General features: G+C 45.1%; 1 protein-coding gene across 1 annotated transcript; it reads right to left on the bottom strand.

The window, feature by feature from the left end:
* Positions 1 to 6,952: 6,952 nt before the first annotated feature.
* Positions 6,953 to 20,402, bottom strand: LOC114707960 (peptidoglycan recognition protein 4-like). The gene is made up of 9 exons (XM_037206859.1): positions 20,033 to 20,402; positions 18,682 to 18,775; positions 17,734 to 17,841; positions 16,917 to 17,115; positions 15,220 to 15,338; positions 13,423 to 13,575; positions 11,929 to 12,127; positions 9,425 to 9,543; positions 6,953 to 8,341 (listed from the first exon to the last, which is right to left on the bottom strand). Exons 2-9 carry the CDS (start codon positions 18,728 to 18,730, stop codon positions 8,163 to 8,165), a joined length of 1,125 nt encoding a protein of 374 aa, XP_037062754.1. The 5' UTR covers positions 18,731 to 18,775; positions 20,033 to 20,402; the 3' UTR covers positions 6,953 to 8,162.
* Between the last annotated feature and the right edge of the window lie 1,980 nt (positions 20,403 to 22,382).

Raw genomic sequence — 22,382 nt, 5'->3', positions numbered from 1 at the left:
GTTTTCCTTCCCATCAACCCTGCAGAGCAGCAGATGGTGCAAATTAGGCAATGCCTGTGAAAAACTTTGTGGACTATGGATCCAGAAGGCTCCAAATGGAGGCTGGAGTTGTTACATAGCCTTCTGTGGTTCCTTTAAGGAGTTCCTTGAGTGAAAGAACCTTCAGTCAATGGCTTCCATTTGTGCCCACTAATCACCACTGTAGAACTCTGGACTTTGGTTGTCTTAAAGAATAGAGGTAGGAGAATATTCTCTACCATGTTCACATTTAACCTAAAGGAGTCTAGGCTTTAAAGAGAGAAGATCAGTAAACAACACACAATTCATGCCCAGAAACACCTGAGGATCCTGTGCTGGCCCAACCAACAGGTCTTGGTTAGCTTGATCCACCTTGCCTGGCAGTTCCTTCCTTCAGCCTTGCATTCAGGTTCTGTCTCTACTCCAACAGGTGTCACCTCCTCCAGACTCTGCTCTTCCTGGTTTTAGAGGCTCTTGTTTCTCAAGAAGAAGGGACAACAGGGATTCCCAACTAAGATCAATGACCAAGATCGGGGGTTTAAGGCTGACTCTGAGTAGAGCCACAAAAGGAGCTCAGATAAACTAGACCAGGGCTGACAGCACCTGGGAACCAGCTTGTGAATAAACCCAGGTTCCTTCTACCTTGTGAAGAGCCGTATCACCACATACTCCATAATGTCCTTCCAATTACAGCCCTCAAGAAGCCCTGCCATCTGGGACTGGAGAGGTCAGTGGACTGTGTCCCTGACATCATGAATGTCATGTCTGTGAAGATGGGTCTGCTCCACTTGTCTGAGTGCTGTGGTGTCAGGTCACTCTCAATGACTTGTCCCCAATTTTGATCTACAGAGCTGAATTGAGGGAAAGAAATAAAGGATTCTAATTACAGCAAAAAGGTCATTAGCACTTTATTAGAACTTCAGAGTCCATTAGCCACCATTTTCACTCCTGATCCTTACCCTCCCAAATATTACATTGCTTCCTTGAAACACCTTTGCTTTGATTTCAGCCCTACATTAGCCGTGGTTCTCTGGAATAACACAACTTAATGAATGATTTTATATATGTCTGTGTGTGTGTGTGTGTGTGTGTGTGTGTGTGTGTGTGTGTGTACTTATATAAAGTGTGTATTCCTATAATGTATATATATGGAGAGAAACAGAAGGAGGATTTATTATAATGACTTATAGGCTGCAGTCTAACTGCTCCAACAATGGCTTCTATGAACCATAAGCCTATGAATCCAGTAGTTGCTCAGGCCACAGGCTAGGTATCTCAGCTGCTCTTCAATAGACACTGAAATCCCAGGGAAGTAGGTTCTAATGATAGTAAAGAAATGAACTTGCCAGCAACAGGAGGGCAAGCAGGCAAAGCATAAAAGCTTCCTTCTCCCATGTCCTCAGATAAGCTTCCAGCAGAAAGTAGAGTCCTGATTAAAGGTGTCATTTCCTGGCCCAAGATCCAGATTAAAGACCTGCCTATTTGCCTCAAAGATCTGGATTACAAGTGGATCTTCCTATTTCAGCAAAGCCTTAACTGGTGTGCCATCCATTTTTTTTTATTTTAATTATTTCCATACGTAGTCAAGTTGACAACCAAGAACAGCCACCACAAGTCCTCCCCCTGTCTCTCTGACTTCCATGGAGAGGTTTATATATAAACTTTCCAGCAGTGCTTTTGGAGGGCACCTGAGGTGCAGGCCCTTGAGGTGGATGCCCAGACCAAGCATCTTTGAAGACTCTGTCCACTTGATAGGACACTGACATCCACTGAGGCCTACTCAATGATGGTCTCCACCACACTTCAAATTCTGCACCACACTTCCAAGAGTCCCCATACTCTCCAAGGACCTGCATTCTCATATCCTGGTGACATCATTGGAGAAACATAGTGAAGTCCAGCCTCCACAAGTGTAGGGAATTTGGATTAAGGTTTTTGGAAATACAGGTATCAGAGTAGTAAGGAATTCTTGGTAACAATGACAGACCCATCTTTTACCTTTTAAAATGGGTGGCAATTGCTTTACATGTGATATTTTAATGTAATTTTTGCTATTGTTTTATTATTTGGAATTTCTTCATTTTATTTGCATTCTCTTCTATGATATTATCCAATTTTAACTTCGTTTAGTCCTAGTTGTGGCAGATGCCTGTAACATCAGTTGCAGAAAAGGATGAGGGATGAGAATCATGAGTTCAAGAGCAACCTGGACAACTTAGTGCAATTCTGTCATAATATTAAATTACAATAAATGAAATTGGTAGAGTATATAGTCCATCTGTTCTGGGTTATGGTGATATTTTATCTGTGTCCACCCAATAAAGTTTATCTGAGGATCAGAGGAAAAAGCCAGCCACTATATTAAACATAAATCATACAATGGTAGTACATGCCTTTAATCCTATCACTCATGAGGCAGGGATCTGTCTGGATCTCTGTGAGTTCAACACCACACTGGGAACAGAGACCGGTGTGGTGGTACATGCCTTTAATCCCAGCCCTAACCATAAAGGTCCAGAGGTCTGTACAGACAGACAGGAAGTGACAGAGCTGGGCAGGAAAAGGAAGTGCTATAACTGGATGGAGAGGAAATGAGATGGCAGAAAAGAAAGGCATATAGGTGTGGGCATACATGAAGTAGCTCTCTTGGGAGACTGAAGGTCGGTGAGGTGAGGTTGGCTGGTGTCTTGTCCTATTCCTCTGATCTTTCAGCTTTCACCCCAATTTCTGGCTCTGTATTTTTATTAGTAAGACCATTTAAGATTCATTTTACATTTGGTATCCAACTTGTGTAGTCTAACTCAGGATGCAAGGATGGTTCAACATACAAAAATCTCTCAATGTAATACACCATATAAAAAAACTGAATAAAAAAAATACAGGATCATTTCATTAGATGCTGAAAAGGCCTTTGACAAAATCTAACACCCCTTCATGATAAAGATCTTGGAGAGATCAAGAAATTGAGAATCAATCTTCCTCAAGACCCAGCTATACCACTTTTGGGCATATACCCAAGGAATGTTCAATTGTACCACAAGGACACATGCTCAACTATGTTCATAACAGCTTTATTTGTAATAGCCCCAACCTGGAAACAACCTAGATATCCCTCAACTGAAGAATGGATAAATAAAATGTGGTACATATACACAATGGAGTACTACTCAGCAGAGAAAAACAGTGATAGCATGAGGCTTGCAGGCAAATGGATAGAACTAGAAAATATCATCCTGAGTGAGGTGACCCAGACTCAGAAGGACAAACATGGTATGTACTCACTCATACATGGATACCAGATATAAAGCAAAGAATAACCAGACTGCAACCCACAGCTCCAAGGAGGCTAGCTAGTAAGAAGAACCCTTAGGAAAGGTGCATGCATCGCCCAATGATGGAGAAATGGATTAGATATACATAAGCAAACTGGGGGTGAGGTGAGGTAATGGAGGACAAGGGAAGAGGGATGAGTGCTTAGAGGAGTGGGAGGTTTGAGCTGGAACAGGAACAGAGTGGGAGAGCAAGGAAAGAAATGCCATGATAAATGAAGACACCATGGGAATAGGGAGAAGCAGAGTGCTAGGGAGGCTCCCAGGAATCCACAAGGATGACTCCACCATAGACTACTGGCAGTAGCTGAGCAGGTGCCTGAGCTGGCCTACTCTGGTGGTTGGATGGCTGAATACCCTAACTGTCATTATAGAACCCTCATCCAGTGACTGATAGAAGCAGATGCAAAGATCCACAGTCAGGTCCCAGGCAGAGCTCCAGGAGTCCAGTCAATGAGAGAGAAGAGGAATTATATGAGCAAGAGATATCAAGACCATGATTGGGAAAAGTACAAAGACAACTAGCCAAGCTAGTGGAAACACATGAACTGTGGACCAAAAGCTGAGGAGCCCCCATGGTACTGGACTAGACCCTCTGGATAAGCAAGACGGTTGTTTAGCTTGAACTGTTTAGGGGTCCCCCAGGCAGTGAGAACAGGACCTGTCCTTAGTGCATGAGCCAGCTTTTGGGAACCCACTGCCTTTGGTGAGACACTTTGCTCAGCCTTGGTGCAGGGAGGAGGGGTTTGGACCTGCCTCCACTGAATGCACCAGACTCTGCTGACTTCCCATGGGAGACCTTGCCTTGGAGGAGGTGGAAATAGAGGGCTGAGAGGGGATGCTAGGGGGCGGGAGGAGGGAAGACAGGGGAATCTGTGGTTGGTATGTAAAATGAATAGAAAATCTCAATAAATTTTTTTTTTAATTTTTAAAAGATGGAAAATATACAGAGAGTCTGGATACTATATATTATTGTGTTGTATTTTGGATTCTTAACTGCAGAGAAACATTTTAATTTAGGGGCTGCTATGACAAAAACAACATATTTATGTTAACGTTACCTTGACTTCAAAATTTGGGTCTAAGAATGTGCTGCTTTGACACAGAAATCCACAAAGATACCCCCACAAAAGACTGCTGGCAATGGCCGAGAGACAGCCAGGACTGACCTACTCTGGTGATGAGATGGCCAAACACCCTAATAGTTGTGCCAGAAACCCCATGCAAGTACTGAGGAATCTAGATGCAGACATCCATGGCTAGGCCCCGGGTGGAGCGCCAGGAGTCTAATTAGCGAGAAAGAAGAGGGTTTATATGAGCAAGAATTGTTGAAACCAAGGTTGGATAAAGCACAGGGACAAATAGCCAAACGAATGGAAACATATGAACTATGAACCAAAGGCTGAGGGGCCCCCAACTGGATCAGGCCCTCTGAATAGGTGAGACAGTTGATTGGCTTGATCTGTTTGGGAGGCATCTAGGCAGTGGTACCAGGTCCTGGGCTCGCTGCATGAGATAGCTGTTTGAAACCTGGGACTTATGCAGGACGCTTGGCTCAATCTGGGAGGAGGGGACTGGACCTGCCTGGACTGAGTCTATCAGGTTGATCTCAATCCTCGGGGGTGGCCTTGATCTGGGAGTGGTGGGAATAGGGGGTGACCTGGGGGGAAGGGGAGGGGGGCAGGAAGGGGGAGAACAAGGGAATCTGTGGCTGTTATGTAGAACTGAATAGTATTGTAAAATAAAATAAATAAAAGAAGAAAAAAAAACAATGTGCTGCTTTGGAAAAGAGGTTCTGCTTTTCTTTCTACAGAAGATGAGAAGCTGTGGATTCCTTCCAGATTAATATGCTTCCATCAAGGAAGACCCCCTGAGAGGTCTCCAATGGGTTTGATGGCCCAAATGATCCAACATCCAGAACAGCTTCAAGGTAACTGTTTGAGACAATGCATCTTCACAGACTACTATACTCAAGACTTAATCATAATTCTAAATTTTCTTAGGATCCCCATAATATTGCCAACACCCCCAATCAGCAAGAAGTAGTATGAAAACCTATGACCAAATTCCCAAAATATTTTTTATAAATGTTTGTTTTTATTTAAAGGAGGTTGATTATAAATGCAATCTCTTTCTAAAGAAAAAAAGATATGATATAGAAATGATTTTTTTAAAAAGATAGATTATTGAATCTACTTTGATCTGAAAAACAGCTGTTAATCTCAAAATACTTTAAATTGATATGAATTTGGTTTATTAATACAAATTTAATATCAATTCTGTTATTTTACATGTATATTTCTACTCTTGTTTAAGGTATTATGTTTATGCAACTTACTTAAAATTGCAATGTATCATTAGGAAATACAGATTAATCGTCATCTATAATGGCAAACTTATAGTCATATTACGTATGTTTTCAAGGTCATACGGAGATATATTTCAGATAGATAGGCAATCTTCAAACATTTCAAAGACCTACAAAATATGGCATTTAAAATATTTTAAGAACTTAGACTTTTCTTGACAATGAGACAAGACACATCTGCTCCTGGTAGCACCAGTAACTTCAAAAAGGATGATGGGCATCAAAGAAACTCCATAGGAGTTTGCTTTTATTATGGCAAGATTAGCCATTTTGGCAAGAAACTGCTCTTGCCTGGACTGCTTGACAGTATGCTGCATAAACTGGATATACAGGACCCATAGGAAAGTGACCACTGAACTTGGCCAAAACAAGGCAAGATAGTCCTTCAGGGTTCCTGCTTCATGAAAGAGTCTGCCAGACATTCTGCAGGACACAAAAGGAAGCAACTGATGAATTTTACCAAAATAGGTGGAATAGTCCTTCAAATTTCCTGCTTCACTGAGAAATCTGCCAGATACTCCAGGTCTGTAGGCTGAGATGGATGCCCCAATGTTACAGAAAAACTTTGAGTGACTGTCCAGGCAGCCAGATGTCTCTGTCATTTCTAGAATTTTGAAACTTGCTTACAATGTACCTCCTGTTTACTCAGACATTATTATATCCTTCTGGGGTCTTTGATGGAGTTGAAGACTAGATAGTTATAATTGTAGTTTTCCTTAATCATGAAAAATGGTAAATTAGATATGAGACTTTAGATTCACAGATATAGGATAGATGGTAGAATATTTTCTTTAATTTTACCAAAAACAAATAGACTATATTTTAACTATAATTCTTGCTTGATAACTGTTTTGTTATGTGTGTTTTTACTATGTTAAAGTTAAAACTTTCCTTTTTGATTAGACAGAAAAGAGGAAGAGCTGTGGGATGGTCTTTCTGTATGCTGTGAATGCGTGTTGTTCCCCTTGCTTAATAAATAAAGCTGTTTTAGCCTGAGGTAAGGCAGGATAAGAGCCAGGTGGGAAATCCAAGCAGAGATACAGGGAGAAGAAGGGCAAAGTCAAAGCAGACATCATGCAGCTGCCCAAGGAACAAGATGCCAGCAGACCAGTAATATCACGGCCACACATCTAAACATAGATTAACAGAAATTGGTTAATTTAAGATGTAATAGCTATCTAGCAATAAGCCTGAGCCATAGACCTAACAGTTCGTAATTAATATTAAGCCTCTGACTGGTTATTCAGGTTTAGGCAGGAAATATTTATCTGGCTACAGTGTAAGCTGTGTGAGGCCCTAGGTTCAGTCCCCAGCAAAAATGAGAAAGGGAGGGGGCAGATCTTGTGTTTGTTTTTATTAAAATAAGAGCAACAAGAGCATATAAAACAAGACAAAACATTATTTAAGCAAATGTTAACAAGACAACCCCTGCATTATATTCCTTTTATTCATCTCTCCTCTTTCCCTCTTACTCTCCCTTACATTTTGCAGAATAGCACAGAGAAAAACAACACTTCATGTGTTTCCAATAAATACAACAAAGAACGAGGGTAGGAAGGGTTGCAGAGCAGCAGAGTCAGCCCAGCATGACCCATCCAGGCACAGGCAGGCCACAGTACTGGACAGCAAGTATTGGCACATGTCTGTCTTGGCCTTGGAGGAGCGGGTGGTCCTGGCACTCAGGGTGCTCTGTGGATACAACGGCACAGGACTCTCGAGACATGGCATCTGTTATAGACAAGTCAACATAGTCAGCTCCAAGCCTCCAACCAAGAAGTACCAGTGCAGAGAACAATGGAAGAATGGGTCACTGGACCACAGCACTTCCACAGTGGGGTGATGGCAAACTTTTGGAAAAGGACTTGGGCCTCTAACTTGTTCATCGATTTCTCCAACAAACTTCTACAATATTTACTTACATTTAGACACGGACCACAAAGCTGACATAGGCTACCCGGTGGTGAGGAAAACTCAGCCGCTGCTCTGGGAAAACTTCACAAACTAGAACAGAATAGATATGCCTGCAAGAAACCTAAACCCTTAAACAAAGGGAGCATTCACATATGCACAAGCAGATGTGTGAGCAGAGGAGGAGGACACCCTGCCTGGGCTGTGGATGAGCACTGGAAGCCACCAGACAAACCTCAGCTGCTTGTGTACCAAGCAGAAGGGCAGCTAACTAGGGATATTGACATTATGACAAGAACCAGCCCATTACCTCACCTGTCTGAGAAGGCAAGTACCCAGGAAAGAAGATTCAAGACTGTACCTACAAAACTTGGGGAACAGGGGTGAATGTCACCAAGAGAAGACATGGTTGTCCCAACCCAGGAAATGAGCAAGGTAAAGCTTTGAAATGACAGGACAGCGATGCTAATCCAAAATGGGAGGTAAGGACAGACACCCAGTAGGAGGAAGAGCATCCTCAGAATGGGCTAGGGCCTCCCTCAGTGCTTGAAGTGAGGCCATGTCCTGATGATGTTGTACAATGCCTGTCCAGGGGACAGAGTATTAGACACATCACTGTGGCCCATTAGCAGGTAGTTGGGGGCCAGGTACTCCTTGTCCACAGCACACTGGATCAGGTCCTGGGCTGCTTCCAGAGCAGCTGCATTGGGTGAGGAACCTGCAAAACACAGCCAGACCATGGTTTGTAGCATCCTAGGGTGCCCAGACCAGGGCAGAACATGATCTCAAACCTACCCAGCCTACCACTAAAGTCGCATATTTGACTGTTGGCAGTCACTCCATAGACAGAGAGAATGCCAGATCAAGATTTCACATGTCTCAGCTCAAAAGGTGTCCTGACTCTGAATTACTGGAATTATAAATATAGATCTGAAGGACTCTGAAGATTTTCCTACTGCAGAAATTTGTCATGATAGTTCTCTAGTGGAGACATTTTAGTCCCCTAAGGAACATTTGGCAGTGCCTAGAGATATTCTTGGTTGACCAAAGTGGAAGAAGAAAGGACACTCTTATTGTCTAGTTGGGAGAAGGCGAAGATAGTGCCAACCACCCTCCAAAGCACGGATGGATCCGTGACAATGAATTATCCAGACCGTCAGGAGCAGTGAGGTTTACTGGCCTTCCCCGCAGATTCAGTGCTCAGCATCCTCTCACTTGCCCGACCCCCATCTGATGCTCATTTACAAACCAGCCAGAAGAAGTAGCAGGGACAGCATGTCACCTTTCCAGAGATTCAATAACAACACCTAGCTCTAGTCAGAAGCTCTGAGTAAATGAACATTTTCAGTGTAATCAAAACAAATCCCGAAATCTCTGCCTTGTTTATAAGGCCGAGCAGTCTAGAGTTGTAACCATGGGTACCAAAAGCAGATAGGTTACAAAGAGGACCTGAAATTACTCAAATTACTCACAAAGGCATTTTTCCTTACTTCACCCATTCATTGTAGCAGAGAAAGGGGAGGGAGGGAAGGGAGAGAGAAGGCAGAAAGAAGGGAGGGTGGGAGGGAGGAGGGAGGAAGGGAAGGAGAAAGAGAGAGGTTTGTCTGTGTGTGTAAAAAGTAATTTAAGAGTACCTATTCTCTCTAGGATCTGAGGGTCACCTCTAGCCACACTCATATAAATACAAAGTTTCAGCCTATGATGGTTTAAATGAGGTCTGAGTCTGATGTCTTTCTGTCCAAATCAGACAATCTCCTCAAACATCACACAAGGATCACAGCTACTCAAAGCTACCACTTACCTGTGAAGACACCCATGAAGGTGATGCTCAAAGCAATGTCATTGTATCCATCGGTGCGGGATCCTTGGTGATTCCAGCCCACCCCTTCATAAACACCACCATCCTGGCCTACGAGGAAGCTGGAAAACCACAAGAGAGATGGAGATTAGCATGAAAGAGGAGCATTCAGGGACTGACACTCTCCTTCCTTCATCTATTCATTCATTCTTTACTAAACTAAGCCCCAAGTTACAAGAAAGACAGAGTCTTTGTGAGTGGCATGCTAATGAAAAAATCTGGAGGAATGGGGCTCTAGAGGGACCCAGACTTAAAACATTTGCAGATTTCTGCTGGAGTAAATTGTCACAGTAGCTGCTTTTAGAATATAAATGACTTAGCAACTCACCCTGATTTCCCAAATGTCTAACCATCAGTTTCCATGAAGTTGAACCTGTCAACCTCTCTTCCTTCTCCAGACAACTTCTTCTCGGGACCTCCACTTGGGATGGTCCACTCACCCTCCTGTCTGGCAGATGGGCCTCGGGGCTCAGCCTCTTCAAGGGTGTGCTTATTGGGGTGCTCCCCTGTGCCTCTTCCTCCTCAGTCTATATACTCTCAGAATTAAGCTATCCATTGTCTTGTTTCTTCATCATCCATGGAAGTGCACAACTCACAGCTGGAGCCACCTCCTACCTCTTCTTCTCTGGGATAGCACTGTAGGGAAAGTTAGTATCTGCTGGCTCCAAACCCAGGCCTCAGCCCATTCACTTCATCCACTTGCCAGCCAGGCTTGTTGCAGGTATCTCCCAGCCACCTCCCTGACATAGTCCTGCACCTTAGGCATTAGCCACTCACTTTCCTGAACTCTTGAATGGCGCCACTTCTCCCTGTGACATCTGTTCGCTCTTACCCCTGTCAACATCTTGCCTTGCCTGAATTGCCAGATCTTCAAATTTCACTGCCGTCGAGTTCCACCCTCACTAATCTGTTCCCAAAGCTTCTTTCAAAAATGCAAATCCTATCGTGTACAGTCCTGCTCTTAGTTCTTTGCACAGAACCCAAACTCCCCAGCTGAAGATATATCATTCTTCAGGACATGGATCTTCTACCTCCCAGCCTCACCTCTCACCACATCCAATGTTGGCATTTATGTGATCATCGTCAATGTCTCAACTCCTCAGAGACACTGTGTGTAAGAGGGTAAGAGCCACCCATGCATGCTCCCGCAAGAAGAATCCTCAGAGCATGGCCTAGAGCTGTAATGTGTGAGAAGTGAATGTTTGGTCCTGAGTTCAGACCCTCTCCAGAATGATGGATGATAGGATACACAATACAAATCAGTAGCCTAGGAACAGGTAACTACCTTCTAGAGCCTAAGTAGGAAAGAGAAACTGTCATCCTCAGAGTGAGAGTCCCAAATTCATATTTGATATTCACGTCTCCATTGTAATTAAGGAGAACACCATCGGATTATCCTGAATAGCAGGACCTTGCAATCATTTGATGGGTCCTAATAGCTGACTAGAGGTAATATTTTCTCCCATCTCTAAAGAGCTTCACTGAAATGGAGACAGAGAAGAAGATCAGTCACCTTAGAAGAATATACCAAGTGACAAATCAACTGAGGCAAGCACACTGCACACTGGTGCCTGGCAGCAACAGTCAAGATGAAAACTCAGCTCCAGAAGCTAATCCACGAACATCCCTAGGATAGCAGCTCTTTTTATTAGCACATACAAACACACCATATGAGTTTGTGGTGGCTTATACTTAGGCTTCAACTTCAGTTTGATTGTGGGGAGAAATGAATGAGGTATTCCAGAGTCTTACCCTCAAACTCTGGAAACATCCTCTGGTGTTTTTGCCTGTTTTACAGGACATTTTGTTTTCTCTGTGGGTCAGTCTTAAGTTACTGTCTTTTAACATAAGTATTCTTGACCAACAAAACTCAGGCACAGAATTTTGACATTCATTTAGATTACACTAAATAAGAAGGAAGGGAGGGAAGGGGGAGGAAGGGAACAGGGGAGGAGGAGAAAAAGAAAGGTGTGGGTGTGAGGAGAAAGACAGACAGACACAGGGAGAGGATGGGGGAAGAAATGTAGGGGGAGGAAAAAACGTCTGCCCCCTAGATAACACATTCTTATTATAAAATTGCAGACCTTGGCACTGAAATTAATGGATGTCATCCAGACTCTCCATGTAGGAAAGACTCTCCTTCTGAGTGTTTGGAGTCTTAAATGTGAAGGACTGCCAAAATAACACCAGAAGGAGCAAGCCAAGCACCATAATATCCGTATGCTGCCCTTAATAGACACATATTTTGAGAACATGCTTGGGGCTGTGACTGTCCCTTATCTGTCCCCTAAATAAGAGCACCCTGGATTGGGTCAAAAGCCAACCTAAGTATCCATAGGTCTTTCATATAGGGAATATCCATCAACATTAACTCCTTTTCCCCTCCTGTTGAAAGATTCAGATTCTCTAACCAAAGGAAAACAGTCCCTATCCCTGGGATCACTTACTTATACCCAATGTCACTTGCGTTTAGCCTGTCCATGAACCAGGACTGGAGATCTCGGACAAGCAGGCGGCACTCATCGTACTGACTGCAGGTTCTCCCAGCAGTGTGAAGGATGATGACATACTTTGCAGGGAGAGTCATCTTGGGGCAGTGGGACTCTCTTGCACCCCAAGCAGACCGTGGAACAATGTGGGGGCAAGCTGTTGTAGGGTGAAACAACAAAAACAAATGACAAAACATAAAGGATTTGTTACACACACTGCGCCCACCACATGACTACTGAAGGCTGCTCTGATCCTCAGCATGTTGAGATTTCCCAACCACTCAAAGCCCCTCCCAATCCCACCTGTGGTACTCTAGAGTGTACCAATTCAAGCAGCAAACACAGAAGCTTTATTCTGGAAGTCCATTGGACAGACACTTAAAACCCATAAGATTCTGCCTATATAAAGCAATCCTCAATATGGACAGATGGCAGCAGTCTCGAGGCAGAAGCCAAACTGATTCCATTGGCTCTGTGGTTAAGGGTACTTGTTGCTCTTGCAGAGGACTGGGTTCAATTTCCAGCACTCACATGATGACTCACAATCACCTGTAATTCCAGTTCCAGGGGGATCTGATGACCTCATCTGTCTTCTATGGGCACCAGGCTCACATATGGTACACATATATATGTGCATGCAAAACACTCATACGTATAAAACAATAAAATAAATAAATATAAAAACTCATTGGTTTTGATACGTGGCTTGTTAACACAAAACAGCATCAAACTTGTTGTCTGAATTGTTTTTAAATTCCTCCTTTAAAGTCGGTGTGACAACATCAAGTTTGTGTTACTTCCTGCATTTATAAATGTGTGCTTGTATATGAACATGGGACTAAAAACTGTGCATAAGTGTACCCTGTCTTTTTCTATGTGCATTTTCTTCTCTAACGATTTCCACCATATGACATACTGAGTTAGGGGGGTGGGGTTGTTGTTGTTTGGTTTTTCAAGACAGGGTTTCTCTCTATAGCCCTGGTTGTCCTGGAACTCACTCTGTAGACCAGGCTGGCCTCAAACTCAGAGATCTGCCTCTGCCTCCTGAGTTCTGGGATTAAAAGCGTGTGCCACCACCCTCCAGCTCATCCCAGTGTTGTGTCTGTTGATTTGCTCATGATCTTTCTCTCCCCCTCTGCACAGAAGCTCTATGACTCAAGGGTTCTTGTACCTTGTTCCTTAGATCTAGTTTTTGCTGAGGAAGCAAGTGTGACATGACTGCAGACAGACTGTTCACATGGCACCACTCATACTGCTGTGGCACTGTCACTGCGGCTAATGGGGAAAGAGGTGGCCTGGAGAGCTCAAGGTTGGCCAGCACCCGCATTTCAGAAGGCTGGTGACCACATGGCTACTGGGAAGGACGTGAGAAAAGCCTGATGAGGTCACATTCGGGAGTGCTGCCATGCTAGTATGTAGGACTGGAAGGACCTGAAAGGGAGAAGGCCTCACCTTTCTTCTGTCTCCCCTTCCGTGGAGGGACCAGGCAGTTTTCACTTTCCACAAGAAGGGGCTGGATGTGCGTGGGTGACAAGTGGCCCTTCTTCACAGCGTAGGAAATCAGGCCCTTCATAGCTGACAAAGCGGCAGGGCTGGGACTGTGGCCTGGAAGAGAGTGATTTATAGGGAGTCCCTGTCCAGCCTAGTGTCGGGGAACAGTGGGAAGAGGCTGAGGTGCCCCCCACAAACCTACACAGCTGCTAGAGAAAACAATGGGGACAGGTTCATGCCTCAAGTCAGAGGGCCGAGCAGTGAAAACAGGGCTCTGAGGGCCTCAGGTTGAAGCCCTCCCATGATGTGCTGACTTCACATATCCACACTGAATCCACAAGAGAACTTTAGGGTGGTTCTGCCCAATAAGTTCCACCTGCTCACACCCTCATCTTTCACAGCACGAAACCCTGAATCAAACGCTAGTGGTGACCCGCTTGTTCATGAAGAAGAATTCGGAATCTAAAAAGTACATGCTTCAGATCCCAAACCAACCAATAAATCTGTGAATTAAACAGGCATTCAGGGCCCTACTCAGCAGGAATCACCCTCCTGTTGCAAATGGAAAATTCAGGCTCGTGTTCTGACTCCTCCCCTCAGTGTGTCTTTGGGTTCTTGGCTTCTCTGAAACTTGGGCTGTATACTGTAGTAATGGGAATGATGGAGTCTACCTGGACTGTCCCAAGGGGTATTGAGTAGGAAATGAGAAACTAGCTATACAAAATACATTAACAGAAATCAGCTCACAGACTCTACAGGCATGGTCCTTCCCGACCGTGTGTTAGGATGTGGGATGCAGGGAACTGGAATCAACAGACTTGGAAGAAAATGGAAGAATGTCAGAGGCTGTGACCTTCCAGGAGTAGCCCAACACAAAACAAATTCCATGGGTCCCACCCTGCTTTGAGATTTTTGTTCCATTTTGTTTTGCTTAGACTTTTTTCTTTTTTTAAGAGAGAGAGGGAGAACATGAAGTTGGATGGGTAGGGAGGTAGAGATGTCTTGGAGGAGTTGGAGGAGGGGGAAACATAGTCAAAATATATTGTATGAAAACAATTAATGGAATTAACTGTCAACTTGAGCAGATCTAGGAGACGAACCTATGGACATATTTCCTGAATGGGCTCACTGAAGTAGAATGACCCACTCTAAATTCAGACAGTACCATTCCATGGGATGGAATTCTGGGCTGAACACAGGAGAGAATGGGGTGAACACCAACGCCATCCTCCTGTTCCTAACAGCCACTTCATGCCCCTCATATGATGTCTCCCCCATTGCAATGAATTATCCCCTCAAACTGTGTGCTGGAATAAATTCTTACTAGTATTGGTCACAGCAGTGAGAAAAATACCTACTCCAGAGGCTGAATAGAAAATTTAGCAGTAAGAGATAGACAGAGGGGACACCTGGCCGACAGCCACAGACCTGTCAGTCCTGGAGAGAAGGTGTGATAGTCACTAATGGGGGGGGGGCAAAGCCTGAAGAAGAGCAGAGCAAGGACCTGGCAGACAGAAGCTTGGGGAGAAGAGGGAGGGGGAGGTTCACCTAGAGAAGCCTGGGAGTCTGAGGAAGAAATGTGGCAGAGTCAGAGAAGAAAGCCAGAGCAGAAGGAAGAAGGGCATTGCGTTGTGTGTTCTGGAAACCAAGAAAACGCCACAAGAAACTGGCTTTGAAGAGATGCCTGAGAGGGGAACAGAGCTTCAAGAGAAGGCATCAGAGATCTCCTTGAAGGACAGTCAGCTGAGGTGCCATTACCTTCCTGGGCGCCAAAGAAGGCAATGCCTAAGGAGATGTTGTTGTAGCCTTGATCGTGTGAGCCTTGGACATTCCAGCCAACACCTTCATATACTCTGCCATCATCCCCAACCAGGAAACTATGGGCAGGAGAAACACAAATTACTGGCTGGCACTGACTGACACACATTCCTGAGAGGCAGAACTACCTCCCCAAACTCAGAAGGGAGAGGAGCACAGAACAGGTTCACTAAAAAGTATCCACATGGATTTCTCTAGAAATAACAAGTCATGTATCTTCATCTTTAACATTGAAAAGGACCCACACCCACACCCCGTACACCCTCCCTTGCCCAGACACCCAATTTGTATATAAATCATCCTAAATACTGAGAAGAAAGAGGGGATCTGAGACATCTGCAGAAACTATATAGATGACCTAGCCACACAGTGTTAGTCTCTATGGACTCCATACATCCCAAAAAACAGCTCTCCTACCTCCCACAGAAGGTACACTGCCTACATAACCTCCACACGGACTGCTCACTTCTTTTTTCTCTGCCAAGTAACTTCCTACAGAAACACAGCATGTGAGACATGGACACAGTGGCAGTCAATGTGTTTGGGGAGGGATCCCAGAAGTCAAAGAGATGGAGCAATGAAGAAAGAAATCCAACAACAGCCTACGCCCCTGAGCTAGCTTGAGAATAGGCACTCAGCACTGAACCCTGACTGCCGCTCACCCGCCTTGTCCTTCTGAAGAGTTATATACATAGCTTTAGAGACATCCTTCAGAAGGGCTGGGATGATGAAGTTACCCACCAACTCCTGTCCCCCAGGGGTCATTAACTCCTCTGAACCATAGAGGCCTTGGAGAAAGCCTTGTGTGGGAAAGTGGAGATGCTGTGGGCACCTGAAGCCAGAAGCCATTCCATTACCATAGCCAGACTGCTGACAACTAGCCAAAGTCAGACAGAAGTCTCCTAGACTGACTGTTGGGGCCATAGGTGAGATGATTGCCCCAGTCAGACAAGAGCCCATACCTGCAATGCAATGGAGACTACCTTGGACAGAGACAGCTCAGGCTAGTTTAGGATCGATGACCATACTTGCATGTGGCACTGAGGAACTCAAACAACCTCCCCTACCTTGAGAAAATGATGACTCTTGTTCTGCCCAACTCAGACTAGTGGATGATCAGAAGCACTCAGGTATAAGGAAGAATTCTGTAAACTATGATGTGTCAGGCAAACCAAGAGTTTCCAGCAGCATTTAAAGGAGCAGTTCATGTCTTGGTTTTTATGTCTTCTGCGCCTCAGAGGCATTAAACTTCATAGAATATGCTCAGAATTTCATGAAGATTTTGAATACTGTATTTATTACAAAACCTATAGAATTATGGGCTGGAGAGATGGCTCAGAGGTTAAGAGCACTGCTTGTTCTTCCAAAGGTTCTGAGTTCAATTCCCAGGAACCACATGGTGCCTCACAACCATCTATAATGAGATCTGGTGCCCTCTTCTGGCCTGCAGAAATATGTGCAGACAGAATACTGTATGCTTAAGAAATAAATAAATCTTAAAAAAAAAAAACCTATAGAATTACAAAACCTATAGAATTAGAGCCAAGGAGATGAGGAAAGCAGGTAGGGAAGAACTATGAGAACCTTGGCAGAGCAGCTTTGACCACATGCCTGGAGATCCAGGTTCAGCCACTTACTTGTAGGCCACATCACACCAGCTGTTGCGGATGTGATAGGCCTGTAGTTCCTGAAGCTTCTGACTACAGACAGTCTGGTTGTGGCACTCTAGTCCAGGAACATGGTGTATGACAAGGACATTCACTGGCCTGCTCAGCTTAGAGCTGCAGCCAATTGCTTTTGCCCTCCATTCCTCTCGAGAGACCATGCCGAGGACATCTGTGAGGAGAGGGTATGTCAATCAGTGCATCCTACATTTGCCACATGTTGATCTGAACTTTGCCCAGTGCTGGTGAAAATGCCCTAGGAGGGGTATCCACAGGTGGTCATACCTCCCTCCTCACTGCCATATGTACACCTTGCAGACTCTCACTCCTAAGGCAGCTGAACTGGCCAGGTACTCTGGATATTTTGCTCCCCCATCTCAGGACTCTCCACCATAAATGCACTACATTAGGAAATAAACCAATGCCGCCCACTTGTCCCCACCCAGCTCTTGTAGCCTCACTGTGCATTCACTGGCAATTTCTTCTGTGACTCCCCCTCTCCTTATGGGGTCACATCTCCTCCTCAGCCTCAGGGCTCTCACTAGGCAGAATCTTCATCTGCCCTTCACTTTCTGAGCCACTGAACTCAAGGATTGAGTCTCTACCCTGCATAATCTGTTTCTCCCTTTTGATATCATCCCTACACCCCAAAAACCTATAAAAATACACTTAAGCTGCTGACCAGAGCCCCTCTACATTTGATACTATCTAGTCTGTCCCAGCTGGCTGTGCAGACCTGAGATGCATTCTGGTCACATGAGATCACTGGCAGATCGCTAAGCCTCCTCACCATCACGGCCCAGTTTGCCTTTCTCCAGGAACTGGGAGATGCTGCCAAGCAGTTGCTGCAGTCCTTCTGACATCTGTTTAGCTTGTGTTTTTTCCCAGGAGAAAACACCTGCAAAAGAACATCCCTGCTTTCATCTGTCTTCAAAGAGTTCCAGAACCCTTTGATAATAGTGGGATAACAGAGCTCCAGTCAGAAACAGCTGCCCCTCTCCACTACCTCTCTGCCTCCCAGAGTCCCCGGTCCTCTTCCATCAAGCCCCCCTGTGCTGACCAGGGAACTACCTCTAACAGTTGGTGGCATGGTTTTCTCTAATACTGTCTTCAGGTAATCCCCAGGGTGATAGTGCATTGCTACAGGTAGGGAGTCAGACACATTGAACAATTATGAGCCATATCCAAACATGCAATTGGCAAAAACAACCTGGAAATGTATTCAGGCCCCTCAAAACCACAATGTTCTCTTTTGTGTACATTTTGTGTATCAGATGCAATAAGAAGAAATAGTTAGAATTGCCTTTCATGAGTCAGTGCTGGGACATCGGTCAAGCCTATGCTCATACTTGAAGGACTGTGAGGAGGTCACCGGACACTGATTTACATTATTTCTCCAAAGGAACATTGTTTTGTTGACAGGCACAAATCTAAGTTGGTTAAAATGCTGGTTGGTATCATATTGACACAGATATAACCATTGCTCCCACTTACTGGTTCTTACTGCCAAGTGCTAAGTCAGTCATGTGTGTTACCTCGCTGAATCCTCAAATTGAAGAGAGAAGCAACCTTTTCTCAGTCTTCAGATAGAGAAACTTAAGATTTAAAGACTTAACCATTTCATGAAAGCTATTACTTGAGGTAGGGTAAAGAGTTGTCCCCAGGTCTATAGGTGCCATAAAGCTCTTCTTGCATGCCAGGGAAGAGCACCCATTTGATCCAGAGAAAGAAAACTTACCCCATACTGGGAGAATCAGGGCAGAGACGACAAGAGGCCAGGGAAGCATCCTCGGGTGGTCCCAGGACACCGACACAAAGTATGATCAGCAGCTCTGGGAGGGACACTGACAGTTAACATGACTGTGCTAGTTGCCAATGACATGTCACCTGTCTACCTGCTGCCTCGCTGTGGCCTCCTGAGGGCCAGCACCTGGCTAGGGCTCCTCTGAGTGCCCTGTACACAGCTGGTACACATCCAGTACAGACACCTAGCAACTCTATTCACTGGTGCCTACTGTGTGTGTGGTTTATGTAGATACTTGCTCAGTTTCTGCATAAAGTCTTAAATAATCCACCACCACCCCCAACTCTGTATATACAGGAACAAAGTCTAAAACTGGTCTAAGAAACTCAAGTTCACATGGAAGGGTCTAATGCAGACATTCCCTTTCCAGCTAGGGATAAGACCACGTGAGGTAAGCAGGGTGTGGGAGTTGGGAGAGACAAGATCTGATTGTGGGGAAGAGAACACCTGACCTTAAGACTGGTTTGATAGAGTCTAGTACTGTAGTTGGAGTTTTTTTGTGTCCACTCAGGTCCTACACCCACTCAGACCCAAGTAAACACAGAAAGACATATTACTTATAAACTGTATGGCCATAGCAGGCTTCTTGCTATCTAGTTCTTACATCTTAAATTAACCCATTTCTATAAATCTATATCTTGCCACGTGGCTCGTGGCTTACCGGTACCTTTACATCTTACTTCTCATGGCAGCGGCGGCTGGCAGCGTCCCCTGACTCAGCCTTCCACTTCCCAGAATTCTCCTCTCTGCTTATCCTGCCTATACTATACTTCCTGCCTGGCTACTGGCCAATCAGCGTTTTATTTATCCATCAATCAGAGCAACACATTCACAGCATACAGAAAGACATTCCCAGCATAGTCCCTTCTGGAGATGGTTTTAAAGATCACACTCAAACTTTGAAACAACTGAAACTGGGGGATGGCTCAGTTGCTAAATGATGCTGAAATTTCCAGCAGCCATTTGAAAAAATAGCTGAGTGTGAAGGTGGTGGGGCAAGTCTGTAATTCCAATACCAGGAGGTGGAGACAGGCAGATCTCTGGAGCTCACTGTCCCACCAGGCTTGCCAAATCTACCAGCTCGTCCACTGAGAGACCCTGTCTCATAAAGTAAGGTGGAAAGCAGTCAACAAAGACCCACCACCGAGCTCTGGCTTCCACACGCATACACACAAGTATGTACCCATATGCAAATGAGCATGCACACACACAAAGAGGAGAGGAAAGGGGGAACACAGACTATCTACACGCCACCATGTTCTCACACAAAACAGAGTAGAATTACCTGGTTACTCTTTACTGTTCCAGCCCGACAGGTCAGAGTACCGCCAGCTCACCACTCATTGTCTGGAAGTTCCCTCCTCCAGTCTTGGTTTCCAGGTCTTGTACCTCCTCTAGTAGGTGTCTCTTCCTGCTTTCCCTGGCTCTAGAGGACCCCCAGTCCCTAGGAATGGAGCACTCAGGCTCTAGGAAGAGAGGGACCCCAAAAAAGATGGAGGACAGAGGTCTGAGACTCAGAGTCAACTCAGTTCAGAGCCCCGAAAGGAACTCAGGTGAGACTAGATGGGTTGAGAGCACAGGCACCCGCCCTGTGAATAAGCCCAGGTTCCTCCTCCCTGGGAAAGGTCCCAATTGCCACATCCTCCCTGACCTCTTTCTTCAGCTCAGCCTTCAGTAGGCCCGGCTGACTGGGGCCTGAGAGCCTGGCACTATTTCTGACATCAATGAACTTCTTGCCAATAACAATCTGCTCCACAAATCTGAAAGCTATCAATTAAGGTCATTTACCAGCTACTACTACAAATGCCTTCCCACCAAGGACACCTACAGAGCCAGTACGGAAGGAAAGAAACAGAAAGTTACATTCCCAGGAGGAAGTTCACTGCACCTAATTCTGACCCAGTGACCTATGTACTCACATCACCTGCCCTCTCTCTACACCCACCATCAGCATCACACTATGACCCATGAAAGGAAACAGTTCTCACCCACTTCTGCCCCGGGGCCTAATTATGTCATCCCTGAGCAGGTTTCATGGTCTGAAGCCTGGTCTTCCAGAGCTGTAGATCCTCATAGAGGAAGTGCCACATGACAGTGAGACACCAGCATCTTCACAGGGGATACAGAGCCTCTCAGCTCCCAGCATGCAGGGCAGCCTTCAGAGACCCTAAGGAAATGGCCTTATGCAGAAAGATTGTTCCAAGGAAAAAAAAACTCCTTGGAAAGAGTTACAGTAGCACTAAAGGCCAAGCAAGGAAAAGCCGTTGCCTCCTAGCCAAAAAGAATAGCACTCGAGATAGAGACATACCATTGTCTCCTACACCTAAGAGTCAGTCCAGTTGGGCAGATCGATCTCCCCTCACAAAAGTGGGTTCACATTAAGCTGTGCTAAAGAGAGAGGAGAAACAATCACCCCTTTAGTGAAATAGCATGCTGCTCCTTCCCAGAGGATCCACCCATACCAGCTGCCATTGGCTTGTTTGTTTTTGCCTTCCCGGCTGTTGGTCAAAGCCTAAGTATGCTTTCTACAGTACTTTGGGTTTTTCACTCTTCCCCTAATGTTCCCCTCTCTACCATGTGACTGCTTCTCTGCCAAGTTGCTGAGCTCCATGTTGGCTTAGCTCATGGCTTTTTCTCTTTCTCTGCTTGATCTTCCTCCTCCAGGCAGCTGCCAAGATTTATAGCTTCTCTGTCCTGGATTTTTTTTTTATTTAAACTCTCTATAAAATTATTGTTGTTCCTCCTGTTGAGTCCATTCTAGGATTATGTTTTTAGTGCTATAGGATGGTCTGTATGTCAAATTACTCTGATTGATCAATAAATAAAACACTGATTGGCCAGTGGCTAGGCAGGAAGTGTGGGCGGGACTAACAGAGAGGAGAAAAGAACAGGAAGGTGGAAGGAGTCACTGTCAGCCTCCGCCATGACAAGCAGCATGTGAAGACGCCGGTAAGCTACGAGCCACGTGGCAAGGTATAGATTTATGGAAATGGGTTAATTTAAGCTGTAAGAACAGTTAGCAAGAAGCCTGCCACAGCCATACAGTTTGTAAGCAAAATAATTCTCTGTGTTTACTTGGTTGGGTCTGAGTGACTGTGCGCAAGGCAGGAAAACTCTAGCTACATTTTAGTAAGACTAAAAGTCACAAGAGGGGGCCCCGATTTCCCTGGTAACAAAAGAGACCCTTGAATATGTACCAGGTTCACTCACTGCCCTCCCATAGGCATGCACCCAAGCTCAGGATTGAGCCATACAGTGAGCCAGGTACTGAGCTCAGCAAGTGCCAGGGTGAAATGGGTCAGAGCCAGAGACTAAGGCAATGGAGCTCAAGAATTCCAATGTGGTGGGATTGTGACCCTGGAAACACTCTGTTTTACAGTGACTCAGAATGCACAGCATAATCAGCAATATGACTCTTAAAAATTAAAGGCCTGGGAGCATGCATCCAAGGAGCACGAGAGATGCAGTGAAGAGGTTTCCCTTGGCAGAAAACCAGGAGATAGAAGCCCAAGAAGAGACTAAGCAATGGCTGCCTAAAAGTCAGGAAATGTCCTGGCCCATCCAGATAGCCACAAATACCTAAGGCCTAACAGACTGAAGATGCCCTCAAAAAAAGAATAATAATAATCTCCTCT

This window comes from Peromyscus leucopus, chromosome 6 (assembly GCF_004664715.2).
Source record: "Peromyscus leucopus breed LL Stock chromosome 6, UCI_PerLeu_2.1, whole genome shotgun sequence".
In the NCBI taxonomy this organism is placed as follows: domain Eukaryota; kingdom Metazoa; phylum Chordata; class Mammalia; order Rodentia; family Cricetidae; genus Peromyscus; species Peromyscus leucopus.
Note: the sequence above shows the minus strand (reverse complement) of the source record. Positions and strands in the feature narration are given on the sequence as shown.

Excerpts from the sequence above, each read along its gene's own strand:
- LOC114707960 (XM_037206859.1), bottom strand. The coding sequence starts at position 18,730 with ATGCTTCCCTGGCCTCTTGTCGTCTCTGCCCTGATTCTCCCAGTATGG. Across the intron at positions 17,116-17,733 it reads AGGCAAACTGGGCCGTGATG|ATGTCCTCGGCATGGTCTCT; the intron begins GTGAGGAGGCTT and ends CTCTCCTCACAG. Across the intron at positions 8,342-9,424 it reads CTTCATGGGTGTCTTCACAG|GTTCCTCACCCAATGCAGCT; the intron begins GTAAGTGGTAGC and ends TGTGTTTTGCAG.